This window comes from Myodes glareolus, chromosome 2 (assembly GCF_982192425.1).
Source record: "Myodes glareolus chromosome 2, mMyoGla1.1, whole genome shotgun sequence".
Classification (NCBI taxonomy): Eukaryota; Metazoa; Chordata; class Mammalia; order Rodentia; family Cricetidae; genus Myodes; species Myodes glareolus.
The window spans coordinates 63,829,756-63,845,987 of NC_142027.1; the positions used below are offsets into that span (position 1 = coordinate 63,829,756).

Below are 16,232 nucleotides of genomic sequence, written 5' to 3' on the forward strand. Positions count from 1 at the left end.
ATCATGTGGCTTTAACCAGGACAAAGGGCAGTATTACCTTCAAATGTGACTTTCAGAGGGATAGTTTCAGCGTAGCCCAGCTTTCTCCAAGTTTGAGACACTACCGCACGATAACAGACTAAGTTCCTGAGACTGTAAGCTAGCCCCAGTTAGATGATTTCCTTCATAGAGTTGCCTTGGTTATGGTATCTCTTCACAGCAAAAACAAAACAAAACAAAACAAAACAAAAAAACCAGTGATGAAGACAGTGATCATAAGTTTATCTCGTATAACCTTTTATGAAAGAGAACACTAAACGCCAGTGTGATGAAGCTACTGTCTGTTAGGTTTCTGCTTCTAAGGGATAGGTTGGTCTACCATGGCTCAGAACACAGGGTTCTATAGCCAAACACAGGTTTCTGTAACCAAAGTCCAGTGTGACTCAGAATACAGGGTTTACACTTCCCACATGGATCGAGAGAGAGCACTGGCCAAGACCTGCTCCTGGGAAGGGTGAGACTGTTGGAAGGAAGGGTTCCACAGTGAGAGCCAGAATGGATGTTCGAGATGGTCTCTGTCTGATGTCTTAAAGCAGAGAAGTTCAGGAAAAACAATGACCCATAGGATAGATCTGGACTGGGAGGATAGTTTGGGAGTATAGTACTTGCTTTCTATGCTTTAAACCCTGAGTTCAGTTCCTAGCACTGAAAAATAATTATTTCCTGCAGTTGCTAAAACAAATGACCACAAACTCAGTGGCTTAAAATAACACACATTTATTATCTTACAGTTAAAGAGATCAGAAGTCTTCAAAGGGTTTCGCTAGGCTGACACCCAGGTCTCCACCTCTGTGTTCCTTCCTGGAGGTTCCTGGGGAGAATCGGGACTCTTACTCTGCCAGCTTCCAGAAACAACCCACACCCTGTTGTCTCTCACTTCCTTCCACACACAAAGTGGGTGATGGATGGTCTGCAGCCTTCCTCCCACTGTGCCGCCTCTCACGATCGTTCTGTAGGCTCCGACCTCAGGATTGACTGGAAGGAATCTTAATTCAATCAGCAACTTAGATCTCTGTGGCTTTGATGCAACCACATGCTCTGCTGTTGTAATCGTGACATCTTTGCCTGAATATTATTCTGTCTAGCACACAGGTCCGCACGGGCTTGTCAGTATTTTACCCCGTTCCTTATTTGTGTCTGCTCTATATGCTTGTTAACATACAGAGTCTCTGTATAGACACATTTGGGCAGCAGTCAAGTCACCACATGGAGGGTTCATAGTCTCCTGGTCCCTAGGATGGACCTGGAGGGAGCTGAGGGAGCTTGCAGGCCTAGGAAGGGTCAGTCAGTTGAGACAGTGATTATCCATGGAAACTACCATGGATCTCATGGTTGGGGAATGGCTTGGGGATGCGATACTTTCATGGTTTGGATATGGTTTCCAAGGGGTCTATTGTTGGGGACTTGACCCCTTAATGTGCTGGTGCTGAGAGGTGGAGCCTTATGGGAGGGCTTTAGGTCCCTGGGGGATCTGCTTTTTGAGGAGTTAAGGCAGTTCTTATGGAAACCCTGGAGTCTCAAGAGTGAGTTGTCATGAGTAAAGCTGACCCCTGAATCACCCTCTGGATTCTATTTTGATGCGTAATCCCTTCCTTCCAGTGCTTTCTTGCCATTGTGGTGACCAATGGCAGTCATATGGTCTTGGCCCACGAACCAGCAGAACTATGAGTTAAGTAAACCCCTTTTCTCTATAAAGTTAGCTTGCTTGGCTATTCTGTTACAGCAACAGAAAATGGACTGCCACATATACATAAGAGGAAGCCAGAACAGAGACACAATTACCGACAGCTAGGCAAGATGGTTTCAGCGGTGCTAAGAGAAAGAGATGTCCATGACTGAAGACTCACCCCCATCATGTTAAAACTTGCCTGGAAAGAGGAAGGGGGGGGGGCACACCAAACTTTTGAGCTGATACTTAAAAAATCTAATTTGAACGAGAAAACTCTGAAATTCCTCAGAAAAACCCCAATTTGACCTAACTATGCATCGGTTGCTGCCAGAATAGGAATTTGAGATAAAAAGTCGGTTGCTATAGAGACATAATGAAATTCCTCTCTTATCCCTGTGACTGAATGCAGAGTTGGGCCCAGTGTGGTGGTCCCGTCTTCCTTTATGATGAGGAAGTCCCTAAAGATCATTTGATTCGCAAGTCCCTGTCATAGTGAACACATTGCAACAGCCAGTCATGTGTTTTCCTTGATGAGCCTCAGCTTCTCATCACGGATGAGGAGAGCGCTTGAGGAAGAAGGGACGGCGGGCACTGTAGTCAGGACAGGAAGGATGAATGTGTGACAGTTTCTTTCCCCACAGTTCTTGAAAAAGCCACTCAACTTTTGGGTGCTATTTTTGCTTGTTTGTTTATTTATTCTAGGGCCAAGTGAAATGTTAAAAACGAACCCTCACTCGGCATTGCGTTTTGCTCAGAGAGGTGACAGCAGTTGACAGCGGGCTCTTCCAGGCTGTGCCCTCTCTGGCTGCAGTGTTGGTATCTCACCAGGGCAGCTCTGTGTTCTGTGACTAGGTCACTCTCTCTCTACCATGCCATTAATACTCTTCACAATCAAAATGTCAACTGTTATCCTAAAAACCCTCGGAAGGAAGTGGTCGGGGAGGACTCACCACAAACTGTAAATTTAGGCCACTGACAGATTTACGTTCTATGGCTTGGTCTTGGGGTCAGCATAGCTCAGTGGGATCTGGTCTGAGAGACCATCAGTCAGCAATGGTGCTGGAAGTGGTACTCTTACCACAGAGGCAGAACACTGGGTTTTGGGGGGTGCTAATAGGACATGGCTCCTGCTGACACCTTGATCTGGGTCTCAGAAATTCTGGACTTATTCTGAATCAAGCTACTGTGATCAGTGGATTAGGCAGTAGCATTTGAATGCTTAGTAAGAGTTTTTCTTTAAATTCTGTATTAGTCAGCTCTCTCTCAGCATAATAAAATACGTCAGACAACTAGAGAGAGAAAAAAAAGTTAATCTTGATGCTCTGTTTTGGAGGTTCTGGTCCTTGCTCATGTGGACCATTGTTTAGGGTCCCTGGTGGGTGCTAGATGGCAACAAAGGGCTTATGTCAGAGGAGACTCTTCATTTTATGACCAGGAAGTAAGAGACAGAAAGAGAATGGTGCCAGAGTCCCATAACTCCCTGCAAACACATCTTGAACTATGTCCTACTAAGCCCCACTTCCTGAAGACACCACGACCTTCCAAGAGGGCCACCCAAGGGACCAATCTTCTAACATGTGGACCTTGAGGGTCACAATCCAAACTACAGCACAGTCTAAGCCAATGGAAACTAGTAGCCACTATACCGCAAATCATACTTACTAACACTAAGGGCTTATTTATTAGGTGTCAGGCGCCATGCTGAAATATGTTGCCACATGCTCTCACTTACCCCACGTGAGAGTTCCACGGGAAGAGAACTGTAACACCCTACTGTAGACTCAAAGAAGCTTACAGAGGCTGTGGTTCCTTGCCTACTGCTGCTCATCCTGCCAGTGACCAAGCCAGAGCCTGAACCTTGATCACTATGGCCCCAAGTTTGAGTTCCTAGCAGTTAGGTGACCTGTGAGCACCTTTAATCTCACTGCTGAGGGAACCATGGCCTTCCCTGGGAGCCACACTTGCCCCTGGGAGCTTATTCTCCACAGAGCCAGGTCTGGATCTGGCTTCGCAAAGCCTTTAGAGCAGGGTTGGAGGGGAGTTTCAGGAACCGTGGGGTCTTGAGAGGGACCACAGGTGCTCTGCTCCCCTGAGTGAGGGTGCAGGGATGGGAAAGAACAACAGAACTCGATAATACTGCCTTGGAGAATCCAGACTGCAAGACTTCAGCAACAGAGCGTTTTCTTAAGGGTCAAGCTATGCACAGCAATACTAATTACAGAGACAGCTCATTGGATTAGTCGGTCCTTTCCCAGGGCTTAGAGGTGAGCTTATGATCCTGAGATCTAAGCATGGCATTGCCATCAGGTTCTGGATGCACCCTGACATGGTCCCACAGGAAGGACGCAGGCTTGATAGATGCCACACGATAGCAGCAGCAGGGAGGATAAAACGACCACACTTCTTAAGGTCTCCATAAATAAGAGAGGACACATCCCCATGATGTCTTGAACATGTAAAGTCCTGTCCACTGTCAATGCGTTAGACAGCCCCCATGACTGTCTGGCTTTCAGACTCAACTCTGGTAGTGACAGATCTGATGTCCCATCGGTCTGTCTCTGGACTGTGATTCAGACCATGCTGTCCATGAAATCTCAGGGCAGGCATTTCTGGATCTATGCATGCATTCTTAAAGGAGGGAGCAGTGTGATACTGAGCTCTGGAAAACAAATGTCTCTTTTAACTTTAAAGAGCACATTAGTCAGCTAATTTGATTCAAAGCGGTGCATCCCGAGTACAGGTATTTGAGGTACCGATCATCCTGGCTTCCTGGGAGGAAGGGAACGGCTCGTTCTTATTCCTGGGCCTCTAAGAAAAGCTGTCAGCTCGACAGTCAATTTTTCCCTCCATTAGGAGTGCAGTATGTTTTCCGTGACAGAGCTACCTCCACCGCTAATGACAAAGCTCCGAGACGTGGACATGACCAGTGCTGGGGACATTTCTTCTGTACTTTCCATTTCCGGCTGGTGGTCCCCAATCATGGGCCCTTGCAGACCCGTTTCCTGCATAGTCATTTCTGAGTCCGTGGCTGCACACTGCAGTGGGAGCAGAGCCTGATGTCTGCTCAAGGTGTCGTTGTTCTTCTGGGCCTCCAGGGAGTTGTGCCGCGTGGAGTTTCTGTGGGCCATAGCGCTCTTTTGAGGCTCGTCAAAGCTCAGAGAGAAGGTGACTGTGCCACTGCCGAAGATGACCTTCTGTTTGCATCTCGGCTGCTGTGGCTGCTGCTGTTTCTGTAGAGTCAGCGGCTGCTGCTGCTGCTGCTGTTCTTGCTGGGTCAGGGCCAACCTCTGCTGTTGCTTCTGCCTCTCCGGCTGTGGGAACGGGTCTTCACTGTTGCTTTTGCTACTGATGGAGGAGGGAATGGAACCGGTGGAGCCTCCTAGACTGCTGGACCGCTTCCGGGAGACATTGCTGCGACGTAGCGTGGCACGGGCTGCCACTTTGAAAGCATGCGCCGCGGTGCTGCAGCGCACCTCCTCGATGGTGTTCCGGGAAGGCTTGAAAAGGATGATGTAGACCTTGTTGAAGAAGATGCAGGCCAGCAAGCCGAAGCTGGCTGCCAGGATGGCGATCACCTCCACGGCGGAGACAAACTTGCCGTAGGTGCTGGCGTAGGCGGGAATGAAGGAGATCCAGACAATGAAGAAGATGAGCATGCTGAAGGTAATGAACTTGGCTTCGTTGAAATTCTCTGGCAGCTTCCGGGACTTGAAGGCGAAGAAAAAGCAGATGGCAGCCAGCAGGCAGGTGTAGCCGATGAGGGAGCCGAGCGCCATGAGTGAGCCCTCGTGGCACGTGATGAAAATGATTTCGTCCTCCAGCTCATGGTTGCGGTAGCTGGAGGGGGGCGCCGTGTAGAGCCAGATCACGCAGATGACGATCTGCATGAAGGTGCAGAGGAAAACTAGCAGGAACTGCAGGTTGAGCCCCCACCACTTCCGGTGAAAGCTGGTGGGTATCTTGGCCTCAAAGACCAGCAGGACGCGGTTGGTCTTCACCAAGATGCACGAGATACAGAGCACGAAGCTGATGCCGAAGGCGGGCTGGCGCAGGCGGCACGTCCAGTCCTGGGGCTCCCCGATGAAGAACAGGGAGCTGGAGAAGCAGCAGAGCAACGAGAAGAGCAAGAGGTAGGACAGCTCGCGGTTGGTGGCCTTGACGATGGGCGTGTTTCGGAACTTGATGAAGACGCCCAGCACAAAGGCGGTCAGGAAGATGCCCAGCACTGCAAAAAGAGTGAGAGCGATTCCGAAGGGCTCGGTCCACGCCAGAAACTCAATCTCCTTGGCAATGCAGGAAGTGTGGTTTTCATTGGACCAGAAGTCATCCGGGCACTTGTCACAGGCGCTCGCATCTGTAAAACAAACCAGTGCAGGCAGATTCAATCACCATGTGGCACAGTCAATGTAAGTGTGCATGTGGAGGGTGGATGTGGTCGCTTCATATTTTACTTACTGATGATTTTTTTTAACATCTATTAAGAATAAACGTCTTTGCAGGTTCTACTGCTCCCCCCTCCAACAATTGAGGGTGGCCCATTTTTTTAAAACACTGTAATAGTTTATAGCAGACACTACCTTGCACCCTAGCAATCTAACATGACCCATCAACTCAACTTCAGGTTTTGTCTGACTTATGATTTTTTTTAAAATATGAGGCTTTCATTTTTATGATTTATTTGTTCTTAATTTTTATGTGCATTGGTATTTTGCTTGCATGTATGTCTATATGAAGGTGTCAGATCCCCTAGAACTGGAATTACAGATAGTTGTGAGCTGCCATGTAGATGCTGGGAATTGAACCTGAGTCCTCTGGAAGAGCAGCCAATGGTCTTCACTGCTGAACCATCTCACCAACCCCAACTTATGATTTTTTTTTAAACTGAATTGTTCATGCTTGAGATTTTTCAAGATGGGGTTGTGGGATGCAAACAAATAGTAGCCTGGTTACAATAGTGAAGTGTGCTAGCATTGCTGCTGTCTCCAGCACAGCCTGGTTTATCTGGGGTATGTGATTGGCTTTGTTGCCATGCCAGAATGGATGTCCCTTGTATGTGGCCAGTCATATCTATGTTCTCCAGTGAGGGAGGCCACACTGGAGAACAGTGTCTATATCTATATCTATATCTATCTCTATCTATCTATCTATCTATCTATCTATCTATCTATCTATCTATCTATAACAGTATCTATATCAGTGGTTATCTCAGCCTTCCCAATGCTGTGACCCTTTAATACAGCTCCTCATGTTGTGGTGACCCCCAACCATAAGATTATTTTTATTGCTACTCCTAACTGTAATTTTGCTATGGTTACGAATCTTAATGTAAATATCTGATACTCAACCCTTGTGAAAAGGTCGTTCAAGCCCATAGGGGTCGTCACCCACAGGTTGAGAAATGCTGGCTTAGATAATGACTTTTTACTAAGTTGTCGCTGCCTGCTAGGCAGGGTACAGTTTGGAGCAGGGAGGAGAGCGTGGATGTTTCAGTTAGAGACCAGGGTGGGATCCTGGCCATGTCATTTACTAGCAGTGTAACTTTGGTCAGGCTCCTTCATTCTATAATCTGTTTTCTCATTTTTAAGATGGAGGGAAAGATAGGCCCATTATCATGGTAAGGTGGCAAGATCAAAACTTAAAGTCAATATTTACCTCATCCTTCCAATATGCTAGTCAAAGTTTTATTTAAGAGGCATATATTTAGAATTTATATATTAATTTGTTTAATTACCAGAGCTCCATAAGGGGTTTGATTGTGATTCTGCTTTAGAAGAACTTGAGACTGAGTTGGAGAGATGACTCCGTGGTTAAGAGCACTTGCTACTCTTACAGAGGACCCATGTTGGAGTCCAGAAACTGACATGGCAACTCATAACCATCTGTAACTCCAGTTCTAGGATCTGATACTCTCTTCTGACACCCACAGCCACCAGGCTTGTAGTCAGTGCACATTCACACACACATAAAATAGTAAATAAATAAATGAATGGATGAATGAATGAATGGAGAACTCGAGACCCAGAAAGAACATCAGAGAGACTGCAAACACATCAGGCACCAGCAGGCAGTCTGTCACAGCCTGTTAACCCTGGAGTGGATAGCACTGTGCCCACTTAGGGCCATGGAGCTGTAAGAAAAGGGACACCCTGCTGGAGGGAGGGAAAGGTGTGTGACAGGAATGTTTGTAAACGTGTGGAATGATTCCCGACATTCCTTTTCTCTTCCATCTCATGCCTAGTGGAGTGAAGTGCTTAGGCATGCTCTCCTCAGAGGGAGAATGGGTCTAGCACTGGCTCCGCCCAGGTCACCCATAGGCTTTGCCTTGAGGGCAGCCTGTAGGCCCATATTTCTCTATGGTATGGCAGCCAAGCTAGTCAGTATCTGAGGATGGTCATGTAATCTTCCAGACAGGCTGTCGTTACCTAACAAAAGATCAGGATGTTGTTTTGCTCCTTTCTTTGTAATTTGGAGGATACCCGATACAGATTCAAGGCTGATTCAAGCCTACGTGACAGGTAGCATACAGAGCACATAGGTAGTTGTGGACGTGACTAAAAGCCACTCACTTGGTTACCTAGGAGACAGATGCTAATGTATTTACCCCTCATTTTATGTTTTGGTATAAAAGCTATTTGGAGAATAAAGCAAGAGGAATTCTTCAGGATGTGAACCCAGGATATCATGAGTGATCACGGAGAATCTCCGATAAAGCCATGTGAGTTGTGTCTTTATACCCGTGCCTCCACGCTGGTCCAGAGAGAGATAGTTTATGTTGGGGTCTGGTCGAGAGAAATAATTTAGAGTTCGGGCTAACACCGGCCCCCGACAGCAGCCCAAGTCCAACACAGAATCTGTGAGGGTCTGATTCTTTACCTGTCTCATCGCTGTACTCCCCATCGGGACACTCCACACACTCAAAGCAGCAGGTGGGCTCCCCCTCAATGATCCCCTTCCTGGTCCCTGCCAGACAGTCCCGGCTGCAGTTGGAGAAGGGCACCTGCAGGCAGAGAGCACAGAAGAGAGAGGTGGGGTGTGTGTGTCAACAGTCAGTCCGACAACTCCTTTGACATGTGCAAAGTGAGGAGTCTGGGCATATAAGGATCAGTGAGGCTAACTCTGGGTCATTCTAGATGGAGAGAGGATCAGGGTCCTTGCTCCTGTTCCCTGTAAAAGCAAAAGGTGATCAGGCCAAGTGCGGATGTATTTGGCAGTTTTCTTCAAACACACAAGTCCTGGGTCTCAGTTGATTTCAGTAGCAACTTCATGAAAATTGTAAAGAAATTAATATGTAATTTATAATTAAACGTATGTGGTGTTTTTGTGGTGGCTTCAACAAAATTCTCAGAAAAGTGTCATTTAGACTCTGAGGTTTATTGGGTTCCTACTGTGTGCTAGCTCTCAGATCATATTTCTATAGAAAATTGAAATTTAATTTATAATCTTGTCAAGTAGATAGGGACACAAATGACTGCGTTTATAATGATTACCTCGGTTACACATTTACTAACGATGAAGTCTGTCGTGCCCATAGCCCGATAGAGGACATTAGGTTTACAGGGAAGTGTACAGGGATAGCTCCAAGCAGGAGGAGAGATAAGACATGTACCAATGATAGATAATTGCTTGCATTAATAGGGCAAATGATAACCTGGTAATGTAATAGGGGTACAGGATGATGGGGTAGCCTGTCAGTTTGGGTTCCGGTCATTTTACATGTAGACAAATTAGTGGGCATAAGACTTTAACCTGTGGAATCCCAAAAACTTTCATCAGGAAAAGTCAGGACCACATCCCGTAACTGAGAGGAGAATTTGCCCCAGGTGGGATTAACTGTCATAGGAGACCTCCGGATGGCAAAGCCATCTAACATTCTGAGAAACAGAAAAAATCATAGCCATTTGGCAATGAGAGCAAGTTGACTCTTTGTTTACTTAATGAAAAGTGGCTCAGGAAGCTCAAAGATCATAACAGAAAGCCAATACAAAGAGCAATGCAGTGGATCTCAGCCAGACTCCCCAGGGAGCTAAAGAGGATGCCTGGTCCTGAGTCTGCTTTTGCAGAGTAGCTGCGGTTCTGGATCTTGCTGCATTTTAGCAGCCTAGTTAATGTTTTTGTTGCTAAACACTATGACCAAAAACAGCTTGGGGAGGAAATGGTTTATTCAGCCTTCAGGTTGCAGTCCATCATCACCGAAAGCCAGGACTGGAACTGGAGGCAGGAGCTGAAGCAGAGGCAGCAGAGAAAAGCTGCTCACTGGCTTGCTCCCCTTGGCTTGCTCACACTGCTCTTGTATGCAACTCGGGCAACAGCCACCCTGGGCTGGGCATTCCCACACCAATCATTAAATCCAATAAAACACTTCATGGATTTCCTCAGAAGCAAATCTGATAGGACCATTTTTTCTTTTCAATTGAGGTGTCCTTATTTTCCCCCAGATGATCCTAGCTATGTCAAGTTGACAGAAAACTTACCAGTACATTAGCACACAGCCACCCAGAATGGTCATCATCTCAGCTTACCCTATGGCTTTTCTTAAGGAGCATCTTCACAGAGTGACAGGCTTCTGGTTATTAATCAGGCTTTCATATGAGACATGGGGCAGGACACCTTGACCAGAGTCATAAGCATTTTTCTCTTGGTCATATAATGAATGACCTTTCTGATGTGTGAGTCAGCCTGGAGCTATTTGAATGTCCCTATTCTAAATCATAGATCTCTATTTTGGGCTCACATCTCTTCACGTTTAATAGAAATTAGGCTAGGAGGAAAATGCCGTAAAAGACCATCCCATGCATGCTGGACATTTAGCATCCCTGAACCCCAAGTGTTGAAGGCCATTAATTCTTCCTGATCATTGTGACAATCTATAAGGAAGTCGCTTCAATCTCAATTTCAAATCCCCTCTATAAGGTAGGTTAGATGTTTTCCTCAATGCCACTTGAGAGCCATTGACTGGAGAGATGTTTATTTAAATATTTTGCTCTTGTTGGGGGGAAGTTTTAGCCTGGGAAACTTAATGACTAGCCGGGGAGTTAAAAGAGGGGTGAATAATAAAACGTGGGTTCCCAGGCTCCCTCTCATCACTAGACACTCTTGCAGTTCGTGGGACCCCTGGACATTCAGTTTCCTATGCTGCCCAGACACTATTCTAGAAGGCCGTGATGGATCCCAGCCACGCCCCCAAGCCAGCAGTTCCCCGTCTGTGGTGGCTGTGGCATGCTCTGCTCATACCTCCCTGGAGAACCCACTCCACAAGATCTTCTCCTCATTGATGAAGAGTCTCTCTCCCTTCTTGGCGTATGCGTTGTAATGCCCAACTTCCTTGAACACAATGGAGCCGTCCTCTGGGGAGAGGTGCCAGTTGATGATGGAATAGTTCCCCACCAGGTCACCACACTCATCGAACGTCACCTGCTCCCCCATGTTGTTGGTAAAGTTTAGGTGCCGCAGGTGCTTCAGGACCTGAAGATGAACAGAGATGAATGAATGGGAGCCATGAACCACCACGTGTGGCTATGTTGGTTGTGTACTGTGAATGTCTCATAAGGAAGAAACCTGAACTGAAGAGGAGGTCTTTCTCCAGTTTTTCTTAGAGTGCTTGCATGTGTCCATGGTAGCTCTCGTAAGCCAAGGCTTTGTTGACCATACAAATGTAACTGGTGTAGGAAGCACTCTTTTGAAGATGGGGAGGAATATATCTCCCCTGACCACAGTTAGCTGAAAACCTCCGCAGACACAGCATGACCTTGTGGAACCATGACCTTCCTGGCAACTCCTTAGTTGGGTGTGGGGAGGGAGAGGAGAAACAACAAGACTTTTGTTGTCTGAACCTTCTTTCCCTGTGGTTTTGATTCTGTGGAGATGTCTTGCTGCCAAAATAGAAACAGAAAGAATGCAGCTGGAGCCCTGGTTACCACTGTTGACAGTCAGTCATGGTATATTCTTGAGTCAGGGATTGCAGGGACCTGCACAAAACGCAACTGTAATAATTGCTAATACGCATGAGTTATTTAAGTGTTTAAATGCATTTTATTGCCTTTGAGGCACGATCCTTAGTGCTTCAGGCTATTTAATCACATAAAATGGCATGAACACCCCCATCACAGCTTTTTGTTTGTTTGTTTTGAGGCAGGGTCTCACCACACAGCTCTGGCTGGCCTGGAACTTACTTTGTAGATTGGACTGATCTTGAAATTAAAAAATCTGCCCACCTCTGCCTCTTGAGTGCAGGAATTAAAAGCCTGTGGCACTATGCCCAGATCCACTGCCTGTTTTATTCACTGGGAAGCGGAGGCATAGGAAATCGAAGCACTTTGTCCAGGATCACAAGCCCATGCCTGAAGCCCTGTGCTTTGCTGAAGGCCTGGTTCTACAGCCTTGAGGCACTAAGTGAGAAGACAGGTCCAGACATGAGCATGGCACAGGCGTTTCTACCACACCTCAGGATCCTGTTTTCCTGCCTGAGGTACAGTGTGGCCAGGCTGGGGTGGCTAAAGTGTCTCTCTGAACTTGAGCACTGGCTTTGGAAAAGCATCTTGCAGTTTAACAGAAAGTTCATACAGAGTTGCCATCCAGCCCAGCAATTCTACACACAGGTACCCATTCAAGACAGGTGAATTAAATACACGCCACATAAAAACTCCTTGTGTACAAATGTTCATAGTGACATTACCATAATAATCCTAAGTGGAAGCAATCCAAATGCCCATCGTTGGAATGACCAGATGAATGAAACATTCCCTTACAATGGGATGGTGGCTCTGTTCAAGAAATTCTACACCAAGGACTGATTCAGGCAAATTCCTCTTCTTTAGGCACTGGTTTACTGAATGCCTTCCCCTTAAGGTCATGAATAAGACATGTATGTCCATTATCACTCTGTCTAGTGATATCACTATGATAACCAATGAAACTGGGCTAAATCAAGCAGATTCAGACAAAAAAAAATTAAGATCTAGGTTCTGTAGCCTACTTCCTAAAACTAAGATTTTTAAAATAGATTTTTAAAAGAAACAATTTCCGGGACTGAAGAGACGGCTTGCTTAGCAGTTAAGAGTGCTTACTTCTCTTGCAGAGGACCCAGATTCAGTTTCCAGCACCCATATGGTGCTACTATTGCCTGTAACTCCAGTTCCAGGTGATACAATGCCTTCTTCTGGCCTCCACAGGCTCCTGCATGCGTGTGGTGCACATAAACTTAAACACACACACACACACACACACACACACACACACACACAGAATAAATAAATAATAATTTAAAAAAGAAACACTTTCTATTTTTTATTTTGAGTACATTCCTTAATATATATTAACTCTTCCTCAGGAAGCATGCAAAAGTAATAATTTAAATTTTAACAAGTTCTGAAAAATTTTTAAAAGATTTACTTATTTATTATGTATAAGTACTCTGCCTGCATGTATTCCTGCACACCAGAAGAGGGCACTGGATCTCATTATAGGTGGTTGTGAGCCACCATGTGGTTGCTGGGAATTGAACTCAGGCCCTCTGGAACAATAGCCAGTGCTCTTAAACTCTGTGCCATCTCTGCAGCTCCAAGGTCTGGATTTTTTTTGTCTTTATAATCCTGTTTATAATTCTCTCTCTTTCTCTCTTTCTCTCTCCCTCTTCCCCCCCCCCCCCGTCTGATTTGAGAGAGAATATTTTTGTGTGGGAATGTGGTGTAAATGCATGTATGTGTGCATGTCACAGGTCTGTGCATGTGGCAGAGGTGCAAGAAGGATATCTGGTTCTGCTTTATTCCTTGGGGAAAGGCTCTCCCATTGAAAAGGAACTAGACTGCTGGCCAGCGAGCCCCAGTGATCCCCTCATCCTGCTTTCACAGCTCTGGAGTGACAGGCACAGGGGCTGCATTTACATAGGCTTTCAAAGTCAAACTCAGGCCCTGCTGCTTGCATATCAAGTGTGCTCATCCACTGTGCCATCTCTCCAGCCCCTTGCACATACTCTTAATGCCTTTATCACAGTATTCCTGTCATTTTCTCCTTGATAATGCAGAATGTTTTGACCAAATTTATCAAGCCATACTGTCTGTGGCTGAGACGAAGGAAATGGGACTTTCCTTTTACTGGGGGCACTGATCAAGTGTCAGTCATTGTTCGGGCACCATTAAAATAATTTAAAACCACTATCAATGTCAATGAGAAGCTCCTACTATAAGCACTTCTAACATTTATTTTCCTATGAAGAAGCCAGGAAGTGTGGATTGGACAGACCCCCCCCCCCCCACCCCCAGTTGCTGGAATCTCCGCTCCTACCCTGGCTGCCTTGGGCAAAAGGACTGTGAGTCAGGCAGTCAATAGAACCACTCTTACACCAACACCAGCTGCTGGGAATGACCAAGGGATGCTCTGTGGAAGCTCCACTAAGGTCTCAACACTTGCTCTGGCTTTGAGGGTGCAGTGCTGACTGACTGCTAGAAGCAGTGTAAGTGGAACTTTCTCTGCAAACCGGCTTATCTAAGTCACAGAACGTCCGCTGGGCAGCTGGCAGGGGGATTGCTGTGCTGGTGCACGTGGGGCAGTGTTAGGACTGGTGTAGACACAGCCTCTGTGTGCACGAAAGGTGTGCTATGACTGACACAGACTCTGCGTTTCCAGTTCTTGATGTTGATCCAGCTCTCTTGGTAGAGTGGCTGGCAAATTGAGTCACTGGGGCATCAAGAAGTGGCTGACTCTCAGAAGCAGGGAATCTCAGGGAACTACAGGCCTTCCTGTGGGAGAGGTCTGAGAGCTGCACAGGAGAGGCAGTGGTGGCAATGGCCGAGACACTGACAATGGTAAGAGCACCAGCAGTTCCAAAGGCCAAGGGCCTAAAGACTCCCCAGGGCTGGGTGCTGTAGTCTTGGCCGCTGTCAAAGGTTGAGGAATCCAAACTTTGAGGCCAACGCAAGAGTTGTAACACTTGTCAGGCTGAGTCCCAGCATCCGAGGTTTGCCTGAGAACCGTGAGCCAGAGGAAGCCGGCTGCTGCCGTTCCGGCTCATCTGATGCCATTAGTTGTCTCCTTCAAATACCTATGGGTAGAAAAACTGCCGAAGACCAGTCCTGTATTTCTCATCTATGCACATGTAATAAGTACTCAGGAAATAGTGGCCATATGATCCCTGCCCTACCAGGACTGCAGCCAGCTGGTTGGGAACACGACTCTTCTCTGAGACTGCATACCAGGGAGAAGGTGTGTGGTCGCTCCAGACACTGTCTTGTCACCCACTTCGCTTCTGTTTTCTTTTGACACATGTCTGTGGCCAAGTCTTCTCCTTCCTTTAATTGTTTATTTCACAAGTAGGGCCAAACAGGCTGCTTTGAGGAGGAGAGATACAGTAGAATTTGATACAGCCGAGGAGACGTTGGATCTCCCCTGCAGATCCATCTGCAGCTTTCCCCACACCACACTTTCTTCCTGTATAAAGTGTGTGCATGAACTTGGGTGTGAGGGCAGGTGCCCGAGTTCAATGCTGCACCAGTGTCTTCCTTGGAACCCATCGTTGGGCCAGGTTCTAGAAAGTGTATGTGCAGAGGAACCTATTGGCCACACGGCTCTTTCAGAGACAGCCCTGGCCTTGACAGGGCACGGGTCATCTGGATATGGCCTTTCTTACCGTCTAGCTATCTGACTCTGGTAAAATAATTGTAGTTACCCTGGGTCTCTCACTGCACACAAAGGGTTAGTGCTCAAGATCTCTGTTTACTGAACGTGTATCCATCATAGGCACCACCCCGAGGACTCTGCATATTAACTGATTATTAACTTATAACAAGCTTGGAAGTCTTGAGACGCCCATTTCTCAGGCCAGGGAAGTGGGGCACAGGGCATTAAGTGTCACCCTAAGGTCAGAAAATGGTTGGCAGCTGAGAATGATTGAGTCAGGAGGGGGAGTCCAAACTGAACCGATGATGTCGCCACCTGTTCACATGTAGCAGTTAGATTAGACGGGCCATGAGGCTCTTTGTCTCTAAGTCTACAGCTTAGCTAGTATGAAATTTGGGTTGAGAAGGCAGTTTTAAAATGGGATGGTAGGAGCTCAAAGAAATGGCTCAGTGGTTAAGAACATTTATTGCTTTTGCAGAGGACCTGGGTTCAGTTCCCAACACCCACATGGTGGCCACAATCCTTAACTCTAGTTCCAGAGAGTTTGAGGCCATCAGGAATACGGGCAATACATAGACATACATGCATGCAAACACTCAAACACATAAAATAAAATCAAATCTTTAAAATAAGATAAAATAAAAGTGGGATGGAGGAAGAATCAAGAGACCATAATTGGAAAAGTAGTCCAAAATGAGTGATGCTGTGATTTTCATTTATGGTTTATGCTTTCCTTCTTTGAGATTTAAAAATGTTAAATATACTCTCTGGAGAAACAATCTACATAGGATAAAGCCTGCCCATAGAAGTGTGGAGTTCAGAGTTTTATTCAGACATACACCTTTGTTTCTCTTGCTGCCAGCACCCCACCAGGCTCCTTGATGGTCAGCTCGTCTCCCATTGGTCAGCCCCA

General features: G+C 46.5%; 1 protein-coding gene across 1 annotated transcript in view; it reads right to left on the reverse strand.

The window, feature by feature from the left end:
- Nucleotides 1-740: 740 nt before the first annotated feature.
- The window catches only part of Casr (calcium sensing receptor), a 74,594-nt gene continuing 59,102 nt past the window's right edge, over nt 741-16,232 (reverse strand). The window contains exons 5-7 of the mRNA XM_085696267.2: nt 10,940-11,170; nt 8,582-8,705; nt 741-6,062 (exon numbers count right to left, since the gene is read on the reverse strand). Of these exons, the coding sequence (XP_085552393.2) occupies nt 4,558-6,062; nt 8,582-8,705; nt 10,940-11,170 (1,860 nt within the window). The 3' untranslated portion in view covers nt 741-4,557. The remainder of the gene's footprint in view (nt 6,063-8,581; nt 8,706-10,939; nt 11,171-16,232) is intronic.